Source organism: Poecilia mexicana, unplaced genomic scaffold (assembly GCF_051168715.1).
Source record: "Poecilia mexicana isolate PSO_F unplaced genomic scaffold, ASM5116871v1 scaffold_14, whole genome shotgun sequence".
In the NCBI taxonomy this organism is placed as follows: Eukaryota; Metazoa; Chordata; class Actinopteri; order Cyprinodontiformes; family Poeciliidae; genus Poecilia; species Poecilia mexicana.
In genome coordinates, this window is record NW_028263383.1 from 4168284 (window position 1) to 4190592 (window position 22309).

Genomic DNA, 22309 nt, shown 5'->3' on the forward strand with positions numbered 1-22309 from the left:
TTTCGCTAATAGCGTGATCAGAGCAAATATGTGCTACAGGCTATTAGATGGCCTTGGGTATGTATTTCTTCTGCACATTAGCCAAACACATTTGTCGATGCTTAGTAGCAAAGTTTTCTCACTTTCACAGGAAGTAATGAAAACTTCTCTTTACTCTTTTATCGTCTTTGTTTTTACATCCTTGAATCCAAAAGTATCCAAGCATTGCAGTTCTCTTCCCTGCAATCAATGAAGTAGAAAACTGCTTCTATACTATCAAGATGGCGACAGACCATCTTGATGGAAGAGGGGTGATGTCATGTGGAAACAATACACAAAACATTCAACAGCAAATTTGAATGTCGTGTTCTCACGTCTATTTGAGGTTTCCGTGGAAACTTTGGAAACTAATTTTAGCAATTAACTGAGCTTAATTTTCTGTTAAGTAGGATTAATTGGAATGTATAGTGACTAAATTGAGAAATACTTTTTGTGAAGTCCCTCCAGATGTAATTTGTTGTAACTGAATTGAATTTATTGACTTAATTTGTACACTGCTCGCTTACTGGCCACTGAAGATAGTCACCAGATCCCTTGGCAATCCTGCAAGGATAAATGTGTTCAAATAATGGATGAATGATTTGAATGTGTTATTTGCCAAGTAAAACCTTCAAATTAATGTGAAATGATTTTCTTTTGTTGTATCAATAATACTACAGGGATTTACTACCTATTTCTTTTGTATTTTTTTCCCTGTAGGGCCATATGGGTTCAACCGCGCCCTTCAACTTGGTGGGAAGACGTTAGCAGATCCTGGGATGAAGTGGATTGGCAAAAGAACTTCAGAATGACAAAAACCTCCTTTCTGCATCTTTGTGACATCCTCCGACCAAGTTTGACCCGACAGCACACAAACTTTCGTAGTCCACTTCCTGTTGAGCTGCGGGTTGCAATATGTCTGTGGAGGCTTGCAACAAATCTGGAGTATCGCGCCATCTCCCACCTGTTTGGCATTGGCATTTCTACAGCCTGTAGTGTCACACAACAGGTTGTTTCTGCTATTAACGTGGTAATGAAACCTCTGTATATAAAACCCCCTTCTGAGGCAGAGCTTATGGTAATTGTCCAGGGCTTCAGGGATCGATGGGCATTACCCCAGGTTGCGGGTGCAATTGATGGGACTCATATAGGCATTATGGCACCAGATGAGAATCCTCTTGACTATTACAACAGGAAAAACGTCTACTCTGTTATTCTGCAAGGTGTGGTAGACAACAAAATGAAATTCTGGGATATTAATGTGGGCTGTCCAGGAAAAGTTAGTGATGCAAGGGTTTTAATCAATTCTTCCTTGTATAGTAGAGGTGAAAATGGGACACTGTTCCCGGGTTGGACAGAAAGACTGAACAATGTGGACGTACCCCTACACATTCTCGGAGATGCTGCATACCCACTACTGCCTTGGCTGGTGAAACCATTTCCAGAGGGGAACGGTTTAACACAACCACAGGTAAACTTCAACTATCGACTCCGTCAGGCTAGAATGACTGTTGAAAGGGCGTTTGGACGACTGAGGGGCCGCTGGAGGTGCCTTCTCAAGAGGTGTGATGCCCACATTTCCTTTGTTAGCCACATAATATCAGCCTGTTGCGTTCTACATAATTATTGTGAAACTGCCAACGAGGAGTGGGTAGATGAAGAACCTGCAGATGATGTGGATGACTTTGTGGATTCAGAGATTGGCCCTCCAGCGAACAATGGGGAGCAAATTAGGGATGCTCTGTGTGCATACTTGGCACAGTAATGGTTTTGTAAATGAGTGTTATTTGCTCTTGTTTTAACACAATTTTGTACTATTTTAGATTTCAAAAGATAGTTTGGTAACTTTGTATCAGACATGTGCTTACATGTTGCAGTTTTGTAAGAAAAATAAAGACAACTTGTTCATCCTTTATTTTTATTGGGATAAAATAGTCCAACGTTGAATGTTCAACCTTTTTGTTTACATTCTTCTGAACAACAAAATATGCATCTTTGAATAACTTTTACATGAGTCATTCAAACAGTTTTGACATATAATAAAACAGTTAACTGATACCATCACAAATTAGTAATTAGGCCTTTTCTCAATATTATGAACCAAACTCCAAGACATCTTTGTTGGCATCACCTGAATCAGAAGATGCTGAATGCTGAGATGTGGTTGCCATGTTTGGCTCCTGTGGGGTTTGGGCTGGTGCAACTACAGTGTGGGAGCTACCTGCTGTGTTTTGCTGGTGGCCATTGAACAAAGGTGAGTCGTCAGTGAGAGTATGTGCAGAGGGCCACAATGGAGGTGTGACTGGAGGAGGGGTCATTGACTGCTGCAGGGTAGATGGTGTCATGGATTGGGGCGTTGCAGCATGAAGGAAACTAGTCATCATCTGAAAGAACATCTTGCTGTTGGCCTTCTGCTGCTCTTGCATCAACTGGAAACGTCTTTCTTCAGCTTGTTGCTGCATTTTTAAGAACTCCTCAAAAGAGGCTTGTTCCTGCTTCATTCTTTCGCATTCAGCCTCATCCATTTTTCTCTTCTCATCCATGTAGCTCTCAAACATTTTCTCAAACTTATCAGTCTTTGTATTTTTCTTTCTTTTCTGAGCCCCGGGTACAGTCACTTTTGGTCGGCTCCTTTCTTCATCCAGCAGGGAGATTGTGATGGGCGTCTCTTCAGCTTTAATGTCGGCAGCTCTTTTATCTGCTTGATTAAAAATGTTACAAACAAATCACCACAGTTATATTTATTCATGATTCTGTGTTCATCGGACAAACAACCGCAAAACTGGCAATATGTAACTGCTGGTTTCTAATAGAGTTTAAAGTTAATATCATAATAGTTTTTCTAAAAGAGTATCACTTAGTTTAGTTACACACTTACCCATTTTTTCTGAGTCTTGATCCTGCTCTGTGGATTCGGAGTCGCTCAGCTCCAGGCTGGACGGCGACAGAGGCTCTTCCTTGCAGGACTCCAAAACATATTGGCTGCTTGTCGGCAGATTGCCAAGCATGGCATCTAGTTCATCATACCAAGGAAACTGCTCCTTCGCGTCGCCAGTACTGCCATTGTTCCTAAGCATGTTGCGTATTTTCACGTATTGTTGGCGAAGTTTCTTTACCTTGGTGCGGCACTGTGAAGCTGTGCGGGGGAATCCCAAAGCCTCCATGTCCCCACTAATTAGCTTAAAAACCTGTTTGTTTTTGTGAGTGGTCAGCAGTAACTGCAATACATTTTCGTCCGCCCATATTTTTATGAGGGCCTTCACCTCCTCTTCACTCCATGTCTGACCACGAGCCATTTTCCCGGTAATGGTGGAAGGCTATTGTTTTGGTTGTATTTACCCAGAATGCCCTGTGCTGTGCTTCCTGTTTTTGGAGCGATTTCCGGTCCGCTTGGCATTAACCAATGTATTTCAACGGCGCTAGCTAGATTTCACTTCAATTGAACCGAAAGGTTTTTAAGCAGACCAAGGTTTGCTTTTTTTTTTTTAGTTTGCATTAGAGTTCAATTACGCATTCATACCTGCACCAACGAAACTGGACTTTCTAGGCAAACGAACCAAAGTTTGATTAAAGAGGATCAAACAGGCACGATGCACCCAAGACACATTTGTACTTTAATTAGGTGACCTCTTGTATTGGATTGAATTTTATAGTATCAACAGTAAAGGAGGTTAAAATTCAAAAGCATGCCACATTTTTTATTTTTTTTTATTTATTTTTTTTTTAAAAAAGCCTCTATCACAAGAAAAAAAAAGTATTGTTTTTTTAACAATACTTTTAGCACCATACTCAAAAAGCAATAGATGGTTATCTTTATTTTATAGAGTACAGGAAAAAGTACAAATTTTGATCACATAATGTCACACTGTCAGACATTTACTATAAACTGAAAGGTACAACAATAAATACTCCCATCTGTCTCAACTGGATGGATTTCTTTGAAATAAGCCTTCTTGTTTCTTTACAACCAGATGCCAGTATGCTTCAAATCTGAAGTGTGGGTCTTGTTTCTGTTAAATAAAGCTGAGGCCCAGTGTTTTTTATACCATTCTTTTCAAAGCATTCAGACAGTGGAACCTCGTGTTCTTCAGCAGGGGATTCTTGTGGGTTTTCCTCTTTTTCATGGTCAGAATCTGTCCCTGAAGTCCCATTGCAGCTTTCTGCTCTGTGGACATCACTTAGTTGTTCCTCATGTGCTTCAAAATGTGCTGCCTGTCTATTGTGTCCAGCACCAGGTTGTTCTACTTTGCATGAAGTCAAGGAGTTTAGATCTTTGCAAAGCCGAAGTCCATCTTCAACAAGCCCAGCTCCATTTAATGTGTGCGAGACTTTTCTGGCCTCCAGTGCTATATTAAAAAAAACAACAAACAAACAAAATAAAACAAAGCAAAAAATATATATAAAAATAAAAAAAAGTACATGAGCTCTTGTTTTTAACATTTAATATTTAATATAATATTCAAGTTTGAAACGTTGAACTTGGATCAGTAAGCACACATTATTGTTTTTTAAACTGGAAGTTACTTTGCAGTTTTTCCCTCAAAGTAAAACATCTGTTTTATGACAAGGTTTTGATACAGACAGTGACACCTTGTGGTCAAATATATGCTATTTTCCAAGTTGATTGACTCAACAGACACACTTGGCTTCACTCCTAAAGCAAGATTTGAAGACAGGCTTATTGTACCTTTCCAGTGCAGTATATCAATACGGCCATTTATTTATTTATTTTTTAATTTCACCTTCATCTATACAGTAAAATCTCACTGAGACACAAGGTCTCTTTTCAAGACTGACCTGACAGATAGACAGATTAGTCTATTTTCAACAATAGTCACTCGGTCCAATTTCAAATTAATTAACAGATAACAATTAAATACGAGGGTCAAGAGCAAACATCCAGTAATACTTCATTCATCTTGAAAATTACATTCATTAAAATTTTTATTTGACACAAACACTAACCTCACAGTTCCACTGTGTTTCCAACAATAGTGACAATTTCACAATTACTTATTTCTTCTCCAAACACAGTAGTCAGTAGTATGTATTTTTCTAATGATCCAGATCCAACTTTTGAATCAGCACCAAATTTATTAAAGGGGTGGTATTATATATTTTTGCAGGCACAAAGTGCCATTTTATAGCACAATCAAGTCCACGCTACCTTCAGTTGTTATAAAAAAAATGTTATATATCAAACAAAACACAATTTGATGCTTTGAAATTGACCTCTGTGTCTTTAAGAAGCTCTTGCTCTTTTCTGCACTCCCCCTTCAGCACACCAATGCTCCTCCATTTTGTTGTGTACAACCATAGGAGCAATGCAGTACTTATGATGAGCTCAGCAGACATGCAGTTCCACTAGGTGTTTGCTAATTGCTGCTGCCACTAGTCTAGTGGAGCAGCTGTGTTGGGGAGACATGGGATAGAGGTGTTTTATTAGACTGAAGCTTCAAGAAGGAGCTTTGGGTAAACAGAAGGCACTTTGTATGAGCAAATATTTAGACAGCCCCAAATGGTTGTCATGGGAGATTGAAGGAAAACTCAAACATGTATGAAGGAATTAAAGCAACACTCCAGGTATGTCTTTGATGCGGGAATGACATTATAACATAATATAAAGCTCATGTATTTGGTACTAATGATATCAGTCTCAGGTTTGGGAGACACTTTAGAGTTGAATCCACTAAGGTGTTATTAATTGTGAGCTTACATACCTCTTTGTCTAGCACACCGAGGTAGAGCTACAATAACTGTGAACAAGAAGAAAGCTGCGGATGCTGCAGTGCTCCACCACGACCTCTGCTGGCTCTTTTTGTCCACACCTGAAATACACATTTCTTTTACTCAGATGCCTCTGCTCATTGACTGTGGTACATAAATGATATTAACAATCTGAACGCAGAGAAAAAAAAAAATCTCAAACTCACTGATTAATGCAACAGTGATGTTGACCTTGGTCTGCACGACGTGCCTGCTCTGCAAACCTGAGAAGGTGCAGGTGTACGTTCCAGAGTGTTCCATACTGTCTGGCCTGTTGAGCAGGAGTGACCCATCTCCCTGCAGAAGCTGGTCCAGGTCAAGGACAGCTTGACCCTCCCACAGGTTGACCATGTGTCCTGTTCTGTTGTCGTATTTTAAGATCAGAGTCTGCTCCGCGAGAGAGGAGATGGTCCACGTGAGGGAGAAATTCTCAAGACTGTGCGGAGCCATGCATGAGATGGACAGGGGCTGTCCCTCTTCGTGAGTTATATTTTCTGAATTCAAAAGGAAACGTGGTGTTATTGGCCTGTCATTTATATAAAAAATGTTTCTTTATGTCTAATCTATGGTAAAGTTTACAGGGTGCACCTTGGTTCTTCCGAGAAGCTGTCCACACCTGGTTTCTGTCGGCTGACATGAAAGAGCAAAAATACGTGCGGTCGGATAGGTTACCCACAATTCTCAGCATGCTCTCCACAGTGAACAGGCCCTTGTGATCTGTGGTCCTGATGGTGGAATTTTCCACAGCCTCCTGAGCTGAGGGGGGCTCCGTGGCCCACATTACCTGCGGCATGGGGTAAATGTTGTGAGAGGTGCAAGCGACCGTCTCATCGCTCATCTCCATGGTTACCGACTGGATGGGAGCTAGGTGAGAAGTGGAAGAAAACAGTCTAAGCTTTCAGGTTGTATGGTGCAGTTTGTGGAAGGGGCAGCCAGAAATAACCAGGATGTTGTTTTAATGCGAGCAGAAAGACAGAGAAGGGCGGACAAAGATTTAATCTATTCTTAGAGCTTAGTGATATGTTTCATGGCAGCAGCGCTGGCTTTCAACAGAACAACTGTTTTTAGTCTAATCGCCTCTTAATGGTGCTTTTCTGCTGCACTTCAATGCCCTTGTTCTCTACTTTTGCAGTGGGTTAATGGGGCAGACAACCAACATGAACTTTACACACACTGTTGGCTTTCCACTACACCTTCCCTCCACATCAATTTGAAGTGAAAATCAGCTCTCCAGTGTTTTAGCACATATTCTATATAGAACTTTAATTTATATATAATGCCTCTCTTTTGGTAATCCAGAGTTTGGGTAGTTATTGACAAACTCTCTAACACAACAAAACTGATGAAATAATTGTGGGGAAAAAGTGCAAAATATTCTGCCTACACAGAGGCTTTGAGGTAATTAATCATTGTGACCCTTTATAAAGTTGATTTTATCAATCTTTAAACTATTTACAACAGAAAAAGACACTGAAACAGGCAACATAATTTCATCACAAGCCGTACAAACCTTTTAGCTCCAAATTGACAAACATCTCCTGGTTGCCTTTGCGTGTGCTCGTGTAGCACTTGTACCTGCCCTTGTCCTGAACTTTAACTCTCCTTAGAAGAAGCGAGGCATTGCCTTGAGGGATGTGGGAGTTGAAGAGCGACGTTCTGCCGCTAAAGTGCTTGTTTTGGAGTCCAAACTGATCTTTGTGGTAGTAGTAGCTGTGAACAGGGATTTGCTGCTTGTACCAGTGGATCACCACTGTGCCTGTGGGTCTAAAGCTGCATGGCAGGACACAGTCGTCGTGGACGATGCAAGTGACATTCAAGTCTGGTAACAAGACTGAAAACATACAATTATTAAAGAGATTAAAGCAAGATTCGATGTGTTCACAATTTGCTGAAAAAAACTAGAAAGTGTATAATTTTGATAGCTAAGTCTGAGCATTCGTCCTGTGTTTATGACACAACAATGCAAAAAAAGGGGTACTACAAGTTCCTTTGATTAGAATCTCAATCACAACTTTTTAAAGATATTTTATGTTTTTTTTTTGTTTTTTTGCTGTTTTTACTCAATATTTCATAAGTTTGAACAATGGAGGAACTTGCTTTTTCACTAAGAACAAAACAGTATTTCTGTGTTTTATTTTTGTTCTGAAAATTATAGCACTATTGCAATAACTGGACAACACGAATGCAATTGTGTGCATCTTTGTCTTTTACCTGGTGATTTATTTGATTTATTTAACCAGTGTTAAAACACTGCTTACGTAGCTTTGTTCATAATTAAAGGATGTCATAAAAAAATACATACCTTTCGAATTTGTCAACAAAAACTTCCCTGAGAAAAGTAGCAGCATGAGGATAAGTCCTTGCGTTTCTGCCATGCCAGTCACTTTCCACGGAGGTGTTAAACCTGTAACAGTCTTTCACAGCGGTGTGTGTGAAAACACGCCGGTGTGCAGTGAGCTGTTTCTGTGTGATTCCACTTTACATCCTTCCTAACACTAATGAAACATGGACTAATTAACCCAGAAGGTAAAAGTTTAACCAGCTTCTTGGCGCAGGGCACAACACTTCACACCTCTTCTGAAGTAGTCTGCTACAAACACCTTCTTTCTTTTGTGTCCTCAAAATGAGTTCACACCATAGCAGCTAAGCTAAAGCAAATACAGTGTATATTTAGTGAGTAAGGAGAGAAATAGAAGATATCAGTTTTGGTGGGGATAAAATTAGAAAATTGTGTTTTTTTTGGTAACCAAAGTGAAAAAGGAAAACAACATGATAATCCTTTTTTGAAAAATATACTAATTTGACACTGCCTGCATTGTGTCCTAATACTTTCCATGAACTTTTAAATATAGTTTAATCAATTACATCCTTTAAAAAAATGCTGCAGCAATCATTTGCCCTGACATCTGTTTCCTGTCCTGTGACAGTTGAGATAGCCTCCAGATATTCCTGACCCTAAATGGGAGCACAACTAGATGATGGATGGATAGATAGATAAAAAAAAAAAACATATTTGTAAATATTAGATCTGGTGGTCTCCTTTTTAATACTCCTTTGATGACCTCTAGGGGACAGAGATGAGATGTCAGGTCAAATGTGAACAGCTGTCCTGCAGCTGCAGGGTCACATGTTTGAGTGTACCAAGATCCACGTGCTTGGTTCTTGAAGATGGCGTTGCTCATCTCTGCCCTCATTCAACTTTAATCCCAGATTAAAGGGAGCATGCTACTAGTGCCACGCCAACAATGCTGAGTTATATCAGTGGAGCTGCAGCTCTGTTTCATTCGCTTTTTCAAAATTTCTTTCATATATATTTTCTTGAAATTTTTCCACATTAAATCTTTATCATGAAGCTTTTACTCTCATGGATTGTAAATTGTCTCACTGTGTCTCTCATACTCATCTCTTCATGCATTTACATAACCACAAACTTGCTGCCACCACATGCGTAATGTTTTGCTTGTACAAATGTCACAAATATGTGGTGACCCTTGTTGGGATTTGTGTTGTTTAATCACATTTTTCTTTATGTGTTTACTCAAGAAAAAGCACCGCAGAGTGTAAACCTTTGTAATATGAACTGAAATTTTAAAGCACAACATCATCCAACAGGTAGACCTGCTAATACACTGTGTGCATCACTGCTGTTTTTAATGAGTGCTGCACAAGCTAAACAAAAATCTCCAACTGTGGTTGGGAACTCTAAGTGGGGCAAATTGGACAGCAGATTTTTTAATGTACATTAATCCAAATGCTCTGTGGTTTTATCTTTCTCACTCTGTCACCAGGAAGGAAGCTGATGTTTTTTTTTGTGTGTGTGTGTTTGCTTCCATTTTGCTGAATCTTGCTTTCTAATCTTTTCCCCTCCAAACTCAAAAAGTAACAAAGCTATGTTAAAAGAGGTCTCCAGTTGAACATCCTTCAATTCTCTGATCCGAGATGAAGCGAGAACAGTTGTGGGATCATATGATCAGGCTTACATGCTAAACAACCAGAGGCCATAAGTTCAGTGTTTACTGAAGCCACTGCAGACATATGCTCACATCTGACTCCTCTTGATAGGATCATTTGCGTCCTCTCACCGCAGCCAAGCGCAACTTAGTGTCGGAAAATCCTGCAACGTATAAAAACTAGGCTACAGGGTTTTTATTTTCATCTGGCCTGGACGATGATGAAACTGGTGTTTGTGTTATGCGCTTCCCCCGCCCTGCACTGCCTCCAGTTTGTAGGTTACTGAAAGATTTCACCACCCACAGAAAAGAAGATTAGGGAGGAATTAATGGTATTCCTTTGTCATTATAGGAACAAATTGATATTTGGTTTTAAATCAGAGGGGTGGGTGTGGGCAGCGGGGGAGTCGGAGCAACATGTTGCGTCAGGACACATAAGCAGAGGGATGGCACTGTGACAGGCAAACTCAGCCAGGAGGATGCTTGTGCACTGGCGCTGAGCTGCTGGATATCTCCACCGATGTTCACCATGTTATGGGACATGAGAGTAAAAGATAAGGTAGATATGACCTCGTGTTTGCCCGGCAGGACAGAATGAGTGCACCTGGGACATGGACGTGTCACTAGGAGACCGGGACGGCCGTGTCTGGTTGAGACACTGAAATACTGGGAGGGACGTTTGGGTTCCTCTCGCATCTGAAGCCCCTGCTCAATCATGAGACTGGCCCTCCTGGCCTTGAGACTGATGGTTTTGGCCTGGCTGTGGCCCGTCACTCAGCTCAACAGCAGCACTTTTGCAAACAAGAAACGGCACAAAGAGGTCTATGTTGGGGAGAACACTAAAGCAAAGCATGGAGGGTAAGATTCGTCTTATTTTTCCAGGTACAACTTAAATTATCCACTCTCTTCCGAATGGTAGTTATCTCAGATTTTGCTCGCATAATGGATCCCAGTGACACCATCAGTACTATGCAGGTAAATCGAGGTCAGAACTGGCAGTGAAATATGTGACTCCGGAGGTATTTTTAAATGTATTTCTGCACAAAGACGTTGTTGTGCATGTTATCAAAGCCAGCTTTGGATTGTTTCTAGGAAGACACTAATCACCTCAGGAGGCAGATAAAAGAGCGTTCCCACATTATGTTTGACCCAATTACAAGTGCCAGTACCCTGAATGTAACTGATTTTATTTGGGCCAAGGCTCTCGGTTTTAATCAGGGCTAAAGAGCAATTAGCCGCCACTCGCTCTCCCAGCCAGATGTTGCTTCTGCTTAGAGTGTGTTTTTGTTAGAGATTGACTGACTGATCTGTCATTTGATCTTTTTTTTTAATCTTTTTATTTTTCTAGACGGGTGGATCTTAAGATGAAAAAGCTGGACAGCACAAAGTCCCTGCTAATTAAATCTGAGCAGCTACTAAGGATTGAAGATCATGATTTTGCCATGCGTCCAGGCTTTGGAGGTAAGAAAGTTCGGCTTAATTAATATAGTTCTGTCTATTTATATATTACTCTTAAGTAGTTCCACTGTTAAAAGCAAACAAAAAGCTGCTTTGGAGCTACACATTTTAACTGGTCCGCTCAACATTTAAATGTATTGTTCTTGTTCTGTTTTAATAAATATTTGTTTTCCAGATAATGTAGTCGACTATGTGGGTTATTGTGCTTGTCTACCATAACAAGCAGCGCCTAACACAAAAAACCTTGTTGACCTAGATTGTCTGGTCCCTGGGATTGTCTGGTCCCAGACACCAGACTACAGCGGTGCAGAGAAAATAATCTGAACTGTGTTCCTAATTCTGCGCCTTTCTACACTTTTAAGGATAGTTCACTTTTTTCATTCACAATGTATTTTGGCACAGTAAAAATACTGGAATATAGCAATGAATGTGTCCATGTTGTAAACAAGGTAAATATACATTTCTGTGATAATACTATTCCCTCATTGTATGGATTACTACAAGTTCAAATGGACAATTTCTATATGGTCTATAACACTGCATTTTATTTACTGTATTTTACTATTACATTAAAATGCTCTGATTTACTCAGCCTCCAGGATTAAGAAAAACATTATGTTTCAAAAGTGATTACCGTACATTTTATTCAGTTTTTTAAAATCAACTTACACAAAAATGAAAACAAAGAAATAATGACATGTTTTCTAGATTCCCATTTTAAAAGCCAGTAAGTTACTTGAACAAAACTAAACATTTCCAGTAAGTGTGACGTTATTCTGAATTTCACCAATGAATCCTCCTAAAATAACAAGTATCCTCCGAGCCGCCTTTAAACGCAACATGAGCGCTAAGAAGCTAGCTGGGTTTTCACCTGTGCGGCAGCGAAGGAGACCTGCTGCTGCTGTGCAGAGCTGCTCAGGTGTGTTAGAATCATGGAAGCAAATCAGCAAAACACAAAAAACTTTGCAAAGTTTCTCCCCCTAAACTAACCGACTGAGTTCAATAATGATATATATATATATATATATATATATATATATATATATATATATATATATATATATATATATATATATATATATATATATATATATATTAGAGGTGTGCCGATCGATCGGTCACCGATCATAATCGGGCCGATTTTCGTGAAAAAGTGCATGATCGGTGATCGGCGATCATTGGCTCTTGTTGCCGATACCGATCACCTGCATCTCATTTCCAACCTGCCTGTGCAGCTGGTCTCCTCTTTCCTTCACTCTGCGCAAACGCGCAGCAACAAATCCAAAGCGATGTGTAACTATAACGCACTGAGTGAATGGGGAAGTTTGCGTGTTGCGGCGGAAAATTGAAGCAGGTCAAAATGCATCAACACAACGAAGCTAATACGACATAAAAACAATGCCATACTTGACGGAGATTGGCTACATCGAGGCTCACTGCAGTAAAAAAGACATACGGAGGATCAGACAGCAGGTAAAGCAGCGCACAGCTACAAACACTCACCCGGATTAGCATGACGGTCAGAAAGCTAAACAAATAACCCGCAAAATTATTTAAGTCTTCGAGCTGCGATGTAAGACGCTGGTTCTGCTCTCCTGTTGAACCGCTGCTACTACAGGTAGTAATATTTCACAGACGGAGCGCCGCTTCTGCTCCACCTGGTAGTGACTCTCACACCGAACCTGCTTAAAGCTGCAGCATCTAACCTAAAAAAATACATTTTACATACGTATTAAAACTTTCGCTGTCCTAACATGAAACAGATTCTGTTCTGCATAATTACTCCGCTCAGTCAGAAACAGCCAATCAGAGCTAGCAGTAATCAGCTAGCCGCCATGCTAACAGGAAGTTTTCATTCAGTAACTCTGGATTGTTTATTGTAATGGAACCTGTTTTTGCCTTTGAATGTTAAGTTTTATACTTGAATTTTTTTCGGCAATGTTGAGAGGTTTTATTTTGGCTCTTTGCGTTATTTAGCCTCTTCAGAGCCTTCATATGTTATCAGTCTGTTAAAGGTAGTATTATCAATAGCAGTACAATTTGCACAATGCCTGTTTTGTTTAGTTTTCTTCTTGAAAAAAGTTATTAAAAACAAGTTTTTGTCTAAGTTAAGGTGAATTCATGGTTCCTTTTTCCCCATAATGTAACCAGTAGTGTTTATGATTAAAAAATAATAATAATAATAATAATTATGTGATCGGTATCGGTGATCGGTATCGGTGATCGGCCCTCATGGGTGATCGGTATCGGTATCGGGAGGAAGAAACCTGATCGGCACATCTCTCTCTCTCTCTCTCTCTCGTAATACGTAATATTGCTACGTAATATTACGTAGCAATATTGCTACGTAATATTGCTATTAAGTAGCAATATTATTATTGCTACGTAGATTCATTTTGCATTTAGTGTGAACATGGGGGGCATTTTCTGCCCTTGGAATGATCTTGTGTGGCCTCTGATGTGCGACTGATCCAGATAGTCACTTTTTGTGATTAAAAAAAAACAAAAAAACTTCTTTAAACAAAAACGGTTGGGTGCAACTCCAAGTTTTTATGTTTTATCAGCAATGATTTTTTTTAAAGCTTGTGTAGAAGTTAGGACCACAAACATGGAGCAACTTTTATTCTAAAGCAGATCTGGGTGCGCTCACTAAACTTGACAAGATAATGTAAGAATATTTAAACAAGGGATAATCATATTTCAATCTTATTGATTAAAATACACCAAGAAAATGGAAAACAGCAACATTGCATGTCTTTTTTTAAAATAAAACAAACATGTGAAACCCTTTTTGTTTCTTTTGAAAATGATTTTGAATCACTTTTATCAAAACGTATATATATATTGTGACTCTTGAGTATTTGCAACTTCAGGATTTTATGCACGAACTAAAGAAAAAATAGCTAAGACCTGTAACAGTCCATCAAGCATTTGAGAGTAGAAACACAATAGGGACCAGACTATTATGTTGATAATAATTATAGTGATAAAGCTCCCATGTAACGCTGTCACTTTGTCAAATTTCTGTCATAATACTTTATTTCCATTTAGTTTGTACTTTATTTTTTCAGCTGCAGGTCGTTGAAGCTGATAAAAAATTACCTTAGTGTGTGGACCCCCCTCTGTCTAAATATAATCCATTCCACTATTAGATTGCAGTTGTACCCTGAGTATTTACCCTCATTAGGTAATGGCACTTTTAGAGGTGCATGTGCAAATTGCACATCATACAGTATGTTGCACATGTTCTGCTACTGGATGATAACTTAACAAGCATCATAATAAGAAACTACAGCTGTAATGCAAAGGGTTTTTTTTGCAGTATTTTATGTCTTTTATGTAGTTTTTCCATCCCTGTTGTATTTCTGACATATGGAGTTAAACCAGCTGTAGTTCATCCAGTCCTGTTTGTTTTCCTGCCTCTCTGTACATTTAGCATTTGCTCCTGCTGTTGTCCAGGGTTTACTCAGGTCATGTGAAGTGAAAGTCTTACTGATGGGATTGTTATAAGCACTGATTATTATTTTTTTTTTCTTGGTGCATGCAGGATTATGGGAGAACTCCAACTGAAATAGACAGCTACGGAACATAAACTAAACAAAAGAAAAAACAATTTTAATCCATGCAAGTTGTAACTCTATAACTCTTCAAATATTTTTTGAGAGGATCTTGTAGTACATTCCTCAGATTAAGCAAGTTTCAGAAAACACATTTTGTACTGGAAAATAGGTCACACATTCTACACTCATGCATCATCCTTCAGATTCTGGGCCTTTACAGCAGCTAAGGTCCTGCTAAAACATGTTGATGACAAATCTGCTGGATGATGAATGCAGGCAATCCTATTTATGAATAAGATTGAGACAAATCTAACAAAACACAACCGTTTAAAAGTTTCGTCTTCATCCCAATCACCCTAATTCTGAAGTCCTTGAATACTTCTGTTAGTTTATAAATCACAGAATGGCTTAGCAACAAAATAGATGGAAAAAACTGTTGTTTCATCAACCTTCGAGAACATCGAGGGCTTCTTGTTCAAATGTACTCTGAATCCCCAGGACCAGAGCCAAATTAAAAACAGCATTCAGTTCTTAGCCTCTCCTAATCTGGAAAAAAAAAAAAAAAACTCCAGAAAATTGCAAAAATGCTGAAACACCGAATTCTTTCAAATCAAACCTAAAAATCAGAGTCACTTTTGGTTAATAATAACTGGTATGTTGGTTAATTCTAGTCTTCATTCCTGTACGTGATGACAAAGATTTGTTACTTTTTTGTTGCTTTATGTTGTCATTATTGTTTATTGTGTTGAGGATTCATCTTATAAAAAAAACACTTTGTACTGCCTCATTACTAATATGTGCAATACAAATAAACTTTACTTGTTGAGGTAATTTTACCACAGAAGGTAAAATAACCTCTCAAATAACTCATATGCAGTTTTAGTATTTATGAGCATCGCTCTTATTTTTTTCATCCAATAGTAAATTGATTTGGGTTTCATTTTAGTCAGATGACCCAAATAGAAACTTGATTTACTATTAATACAGAGTCTGTTATAAAATATTTATTCATTGACATACATAACTTTGTGGAATGAAAAGGCAGATAATTTGGAGAATATTTTGTCTCAAATCTTTTTCTTATTTCCACATTTCTTCAGGTTCTGCTCTTCCAGTTGGAATAGACGTCCAGGTGGAGAGCATCGACAGCATATCTGAAGTAAACATGGTACGCACTTCTGTCATTCCTCTAGTTTACACAAACTGTTCAGCCCGACTGCTGTTTACTTATTTTTTTCTCTTTCACTATTCTTCGCTCTTCTTCAGGACTTCACCATGACCCTCTACTTGAGGCATTACTGGCAGGACGATCGGCTGGCTTTCCCCTCCAGCAGCAACAAAAGTCGAACCTTCGACGCACGTCTCGTCAAGAAAATTTGGGTTCCAGACGTGTTCTTTGTCCATTCAAAACGTTCGTTTATCCATGACACTACTATGGAGAACATCATGCTGAGGGTTTTTCCGGATGGAAATATTCTCTACAGTGTGAGGTAAAAAGACTTGTAGTCATTGGATAGCAACCCTTTTCTCACTATTTAGATGGAAACTTTATATCATAAACTATATATTCATCCTGCTGTTGCTTCTTGCTGCTTATTCACCCTGACTGGGCAACAACATATCCCCCTTTTTGCATACATACTGGCATAGGTAAAGATTCTGATTCATAGATGGGCTATTTGACTCTTAGTGCCAGACTGTGGCACCTGATTGATCCAAAAAGACCAAAACATTGACTACTTACTCTCATTAAGAACTACCCAGGCACACAAGTTGCCTTTGTTATTCTTCTTTACTTATCATAAAATTTATTTTACTCATGGTCTTCTCCTCCTCTCACCAGTCTACTTAATATTTCCCCCAAGGACTTGAGGATCAATCGATTGACTTAGGCTGGCTGTTCAATATTTTGAGACAAATTTTATGACATTTTTTTGGGGACAAAATATGAGACAAGCTGGAAGTAGTGCGCCGAGAGTAAGAGGACCATGAGAAGGTAGAAAATTAGCTCTCACAGAATTGATAATATCAGTTTCATCTGCAGACATCAAAAATATGGCATTCTCTCACAAAGTGTCATTGAAAGTTGCTACAGATAAAATCACATGCAATGTTTTTCCTTTTTGCTTTTGGGTGAACAAGGTTGATCAGACTGAGTGATTTGAATGATGTGGGTGTTTATGTAACTTTAAGTTGTGTTTTAGGATCACTGTGACCGCACTGTGCTCGATGGACTTCAGTAGTTTTCCTCTGGACACACAGAACTGCTCTCTGGAGCTGGAGAGCTGTGAGTATCTACCAGAAGTCGAGGGAACGTCTTGGACATCTAATGCCGTTCACAGTCAAACATGATTCCACTGTTATTAGTTATTTTAATGATAAAAGTATTCTACAGCCTTTAGTAAAGCATTTACGTAGTTTTGCATTGAAAGATGTGGACCGGAGAATGTGCCGCTGTTTCGGTTCATATAGCAGTGGAACGGAATCGGAAAGTAAACTCTAACTAACTTTTATTTTTTGGCGTAAATAAGACTATGTTGGTTTGTTTTGTTTCTTCTGTGCCGCTGTGCCTTGCACTCGCACACTTCTTGCATTTTGTCACATTACAACCACAACCTGCGCTGTAGTTTACTGACGTTATTTTACGGACCAACAAAAAGTAGTGCATGATTGAGAAGTGGAAGAAAAAGCACACGGCATTAAACGTCAGTGTAAAGTGCTTCTGCTTCCTTTACGCTGTCACCTCTCAAACCAGTTGTTCTCTGAAGTAATCTGAGGACTATTAGTAAATATTAGTGAACGAAAAAAAAACCATGAAGACCATAGAAGACCAGTGAGAAGTTAAAAGCTTGGCTAGGTCATTTAGCAATCTTCAAAACTTTGATTAATTCTTCAGTCTTTCATCTGAAAATGTAAGCAGTATGACAGAACTGTGAAACTTGCTAAAATATGTCTGTTCATCCGGATAAGCTGCAGTGTATCATTTTCCTTCTACTTCACTAAGATGTACTTGTTATTACTTAAAATTCCCATTGGGATTGTGGGTGTAGCTTGATGAAATGTGAACAACTTGGAGGGGAATGAATACTTTTGCAAAACACTGTAGATGATTGTCTTTTCATTGCCATGCATTCACATCATGGAGCTTGATCTCAGAGGAAAGGCAGAGCATCCAGCTTAAAACAATCTCTCCTTTCCTCTGAGAAAAACAGCCATGTGTTTTTTTCTAAGAGAGGCCAAACGTGAAGCTCTCCTCCCACTCTTCCTTCTCTCCTCTCTTTAAGATGCTTACAATGAGAACGACCTAATGCTCTACTGGAAGAACGGGAACGATTCATTAAGGACTGATGAGATAGTGCTCTCTCAGTTTTTTATTGAAGACTTCCAGCCTTCCTTTGGGCTTGCCTTCTACAGCAGCACTGGTATGTGAGGCTGGGGCTCTCTGAGCTGTGTCCACTTTAGAGACAATCAGAGAGCTCCTGTAATGGTTTTATTTATTTATTTTTTCTCGATGTATCTTGCCAAGCATCTTTTTTTTTTTTTTTTCAAGCTCTCAGTAGCGATTCCCTTAAGGACATGTTTGGGTTTCAATCTTCTTGGAAGGTCCACAAAAACAAATATTACATTGAGTTAAAACTGTATAGATGAAATAGAATAATGAATGGATACAGCAAGCCTCATCGTAGCCCTCGGGTAAAAGAAAAAATATTGATTTCCATAGCTCTCTGTGGGAAAACTGACACTAAACAGCACCCCAATGATTATTTTTCTATCAATATTGTTCTATGCTAATAGGTACTGAGTTGCTGTAACTTTGAGATCATAAAATACTTATTTAATGGATCTTTGTTGAAAATTATTGATGTAAATATCTAAACAATGTTGATTTTCATCAGTTCAGGTGAGTTATATGGAAACTCATCTCAAAGTACCGAATTCCTGAATTCAGGTTCTGTTTTGTGGAGTTTTCTAAGGAAGCCCAGTTGATTGTGTCAATTTCTTTTGCAGTAATCCTTTCTCCTGAATTAGCATGTAGCACATTCTTTTATATCCAGCTGAGTCGTTGACTTTGCAGTAGTCCCTACACACAGATCTGTAGATCTGTCATCCGTAGCGAGCAATTATAAACGTTTTTTCAGGAACTGCTGATGCGCCACATCCCAAGCAAGGTGTCGCAGCCGAATACAAAAACATTGGATCTGCTGTAGCATCTATGTAGAGAAGTTAGTGGCAACACCAACTGCAGATTGTGCATAATTGGAGTAGGGGGAGAACGCAGCAAAGTGGTCAGTACGACCTCCAGCAGCATAACTGCAGAGATAGCTATGGATGACACTCCAATGAAGGGCATCTGCCTCACAAACATTTAAATTGTTGCCTAAAGATTCAACATGTATATTTTAGTTTTTCAGAATTATGGTGGCACATTTTTTCCTTTCCTCCCCTGATGGTTGCTTTGCTCTGCATTTTTGCACTGTTTCAGGTTGGTACAATCGACTCTACATAAACTTCATCCTAAGGAGGCACATTTTCTTCTTCATGCTTCAGACATACTTTCCGACCATGCTGATGGTGATGCTGTCATGGGTGTCTTTCTGGATAGATAGGAGAGCCGTACCTGCTCGTGTCTCATTGGGTAAAGAGAAAACGTAGAACCACAATCTATGGAAAAACACCTTTTGCAAAGATCAGTTAAATTCACAAAGGAAATCACTTTTCTTGTGATTTAATGTAAAGAAGAGGAGGGAAACAGAAGGTTGATTTGTATATTGACTAGCCCTTTCTGATGGTTTTTAGTGTTTTCTTGCATATTTTATCTCTGCTTTATTGTAAACTCAATGCATTTGGCAATTTAGATGTTGAAGATGATAAAGACAACTTGATGAAATTCAAACTGGGAATGAGAAGGGTTCTGGAAGGAGATTTAAGTAACTTTAACATCCTTGTTGGTGCCAGAAACTGTCTGTTTACTTAGATTTTAATGCACCACAACTTATTGAGTGTCCAAAACAGCAAAATATCCACAGAGCTGTACTAATATGAATGAAATTACCTAAGTAATGATTCAGTATTAATTAATTACAATTTTTACTTAAAAGCATTGATAGTTTCAAAATGCAACCTATTGGGTTTCAGTTGCACATGTACATATGAAGTTGTACATATAATCCATAAATATTTTCTTTTTTGCACACTCATGTTATTTCTGTCTTAACACGTGTGTGTGTGTGTGTGTGTGTGTGTGTGTGTGTGTGTGTGTGTGTGTGTATGCGTGTGTGTGCAGGCATCACCACTGTTTTGACCATGTCCACCATCATCACTGGTGTCTCTGCCTCTATGCCACAAGTGTCTTACGTCAAAGCCGTAGACATCTACTTGTGGGCAAGCTTCCTGTTCGTCTTTTTGTCCGTCATCGAATACGCCGCTGTCAACTATTTCACCACGGTGGAGGAGATGAAGAAGCTGAAGAATGCTAAGGTCCCCCTCAATTTTCAGTTCTCCCATCGCGTCTTCTCAAAACTTTTGTAATTGTTTTGATCCTCGTGTTGTTCGCTCTGGTTTCCTTTCACTGCAGATCCCCAGTAACTTCGACACCACCCAAGCCATGGCCTTTGATGGGTGTTTCCACGACAACGACATTGACCTGGCTTCTTTCCCAGAGGTCTCCATCACCCCGAACACAGACAGAAACACCCAGTCTCGAAATTCCACCGTTTCTGCACCCACAGAGGGAACCAGGCTCCGTCGCAGGAACACACTGAAATACAACCTGAGCTTCATCAGGAGCAACAGCTACATGATCGACTCGTACTCTAGAGTCATCTTCCCCATGGCTTATCTGCTCTTCAACATCATTTACTGGAGTTTGTATGCTTAGGACGTTTGTTAAAAAGACTTATTAAGTACCATAAATGCTGGTCTATCCTGCCATGATGACTTTTTGTTTGCACAGTGTTTGATGCTGAGCATTAATATCTTTTATGATGTCTCAAATTCAAAAAGCCGAGATCAGCTGTTGCAGCAAATTCAGTGCCGACCTTGTATATTGGTATCCTTCACAAAGGTGTGTAAAAAAACGTGAAGTAAATCTTTGATTGCAGAAAATAAGTCAGACTGACACTTTTAGAAAAATGTAGCTTTTAATTCAATTAAAAATTGATCGATTGAAATCCGCTGCGTTATTTCAAGATTCCTTACAAATCCTTACCTAGGGTGCCAGGGAATTTGTCTGCATCTGTAGCCGCAACTTTCCGAATGTTCATATGTGTCTTCAAAAAGCGTGAATTGGAAAAAAGTCTTAACCATTTCTATTTCTTTTTTTGTTGTTGTTGTTGTTGTTGTGGTTGTGTTTTATTTCCGAGAATAATTTGGCATGAGGCAATTTTCTTTTCTATTTTCATGTGTTCTGACTTGTAATGTATAAAGAAGATGGTTGCCTGCGTGTGCCAAGGCGGGGCAGTTTTGCTCTACAAAAAGGACATCTCATCACAGTACCGTAAATATTTGACTGACTTCATTAAACCAAGACGATATTTCAAATTAGACAAGCCACTTCAGTGAAATGGGAACCTGTACAAAGCAATTTACAAATAAATCTACAGTTTTAAATACTGTATGTGTCAGGCTACTTTCTGGCCGATCGTTATATCAGTTTACTCTTCTTTTTATAAAATAGTTATGACCAAAAAGACAAAAGCAGTGTTTCAACATTACTTGGAACTTAGCTGTGTGCTAAACGCAATGTCATCTTTGTCGACGGCTTTCCTGGAAACACTTCTGGTGATTTTTTTCTCAACCTCATTGTACTCCCATGTCCATCACAGGTCAGAACAGACCCATACAACCACACATTCATGCCTAAGGACAGTTTTAGAGCAACCAAATAACCTAACGTTCATGTTTTTGGAATGTGGGAGGACGCTGGAGTACCCAAAAGAACCTGCTGTCTAAACGACGAAAACCTTTTTTGCTACAGGCAGCAAGTAAAGAAAGGCATATCTACACCACCACCAGTATTACCTGACCAATAAACATATTTATCCGAAGCATATTTTTATGTCGCAGTTGTACCTATAAAGGTGGGTTGTGCAAAAAACTGTGAAAAGATCCAAAACACTCACAATAACAGACAGACAGATGGGGCTTTTCAGATGGATTCAAAACCGGAGCTTAAAGGTATTACTGCGTGTTGACAGGTTGTCCTGCAAATAAAAGCATGGATTAAATGGAAAATAAAACCAGAGTCCTGAGAAACAGGCATTACAAAACCAGTCTGGAACACTTGGTTGAATGCCAAAACACAATCTGGCGAAGGCTGAATCCCAAAAGCAGGTGAACGAGAGCATGAGCAGGTGAGCTCCTTTGGGACCTCTGGTGGACGGAAGCGGTGATGCAGGGAAAACAAGACGGCTCTGCTGCACTGCAAGAGCAAGGCTTATCTGGCATTTCGCAATATATTACAAAAACATGGAAATCTTTAGAGCTATCTTGAGGAAGTGAATTATGCTTTGGGTTACTAACCAGTTAAGCCACAAAGATAGCATTTTAAGTAGCTAA

General features: G+C 39.2%; 2 protein-coding genes across 3 annotated transcripts; one reads left to right on the plus strand and one right to left on the minus strand.

The window, feature by feature from the left end:
• Positions 1–1919: 1919 nt before the first annotated feature.
• On the minus strand, positions 1920–3560 carry LOC106921802 (uncharacterized). 2 transcript variants are annotated; one of them, XM_014993720.2, is made up of 2 exons: positions 2897–3560; positions 1920–2716 (listed from the first exon to the last, which is right to left on the minus strand). In XM_014993720.2, exons 1-2 carry the CDS (start codon positions 3312–3314, stop codon positions 2112–2114), a joined length of 1023 nt encoding a protein of 340 aa, XP_014849206.1. In that variant the 5' UTR covers positions 3315–3560; the 3' UTR covers positions 1920–2111. The 2 variants fall into 2 exon arrangements, with proteins under 2 accessions (XP_014849206.1, XP_014849197.1); XM_014993711.2 differs by having other exon boundaries at positions 1920–2719; positions 2897–3559.
• Positions 3561–10153: 6593 nt separating this feature from the next.
• Positions 10154–20661, plus strand: gabrr3a (gamma-aminobutyric acid type A receptor subunit rho3a). Its single transcript, XM_014993685.2, has 9 exons — positions 10154–10592; positions 11083–11195; positions 15853–15920; positions 16019–16242; positions 16957–17039; positions 18037–18174; positions 19236–19388; positions 20037–20230; positions 20328–20661. The coding sequence occupies exons 1-9, from the start codon at positions 10450–10452 to the stop codon at positions 20628–20630; spliced, it is 1419 nt and encodes a 472-aa protein (XP_014849171.1). The 5' UTR covers positions 10154–10449; the 3' UTR covers positions 20631–20661.
• Positions 20662–22309: the final 1648 nt, after the last annotated feature.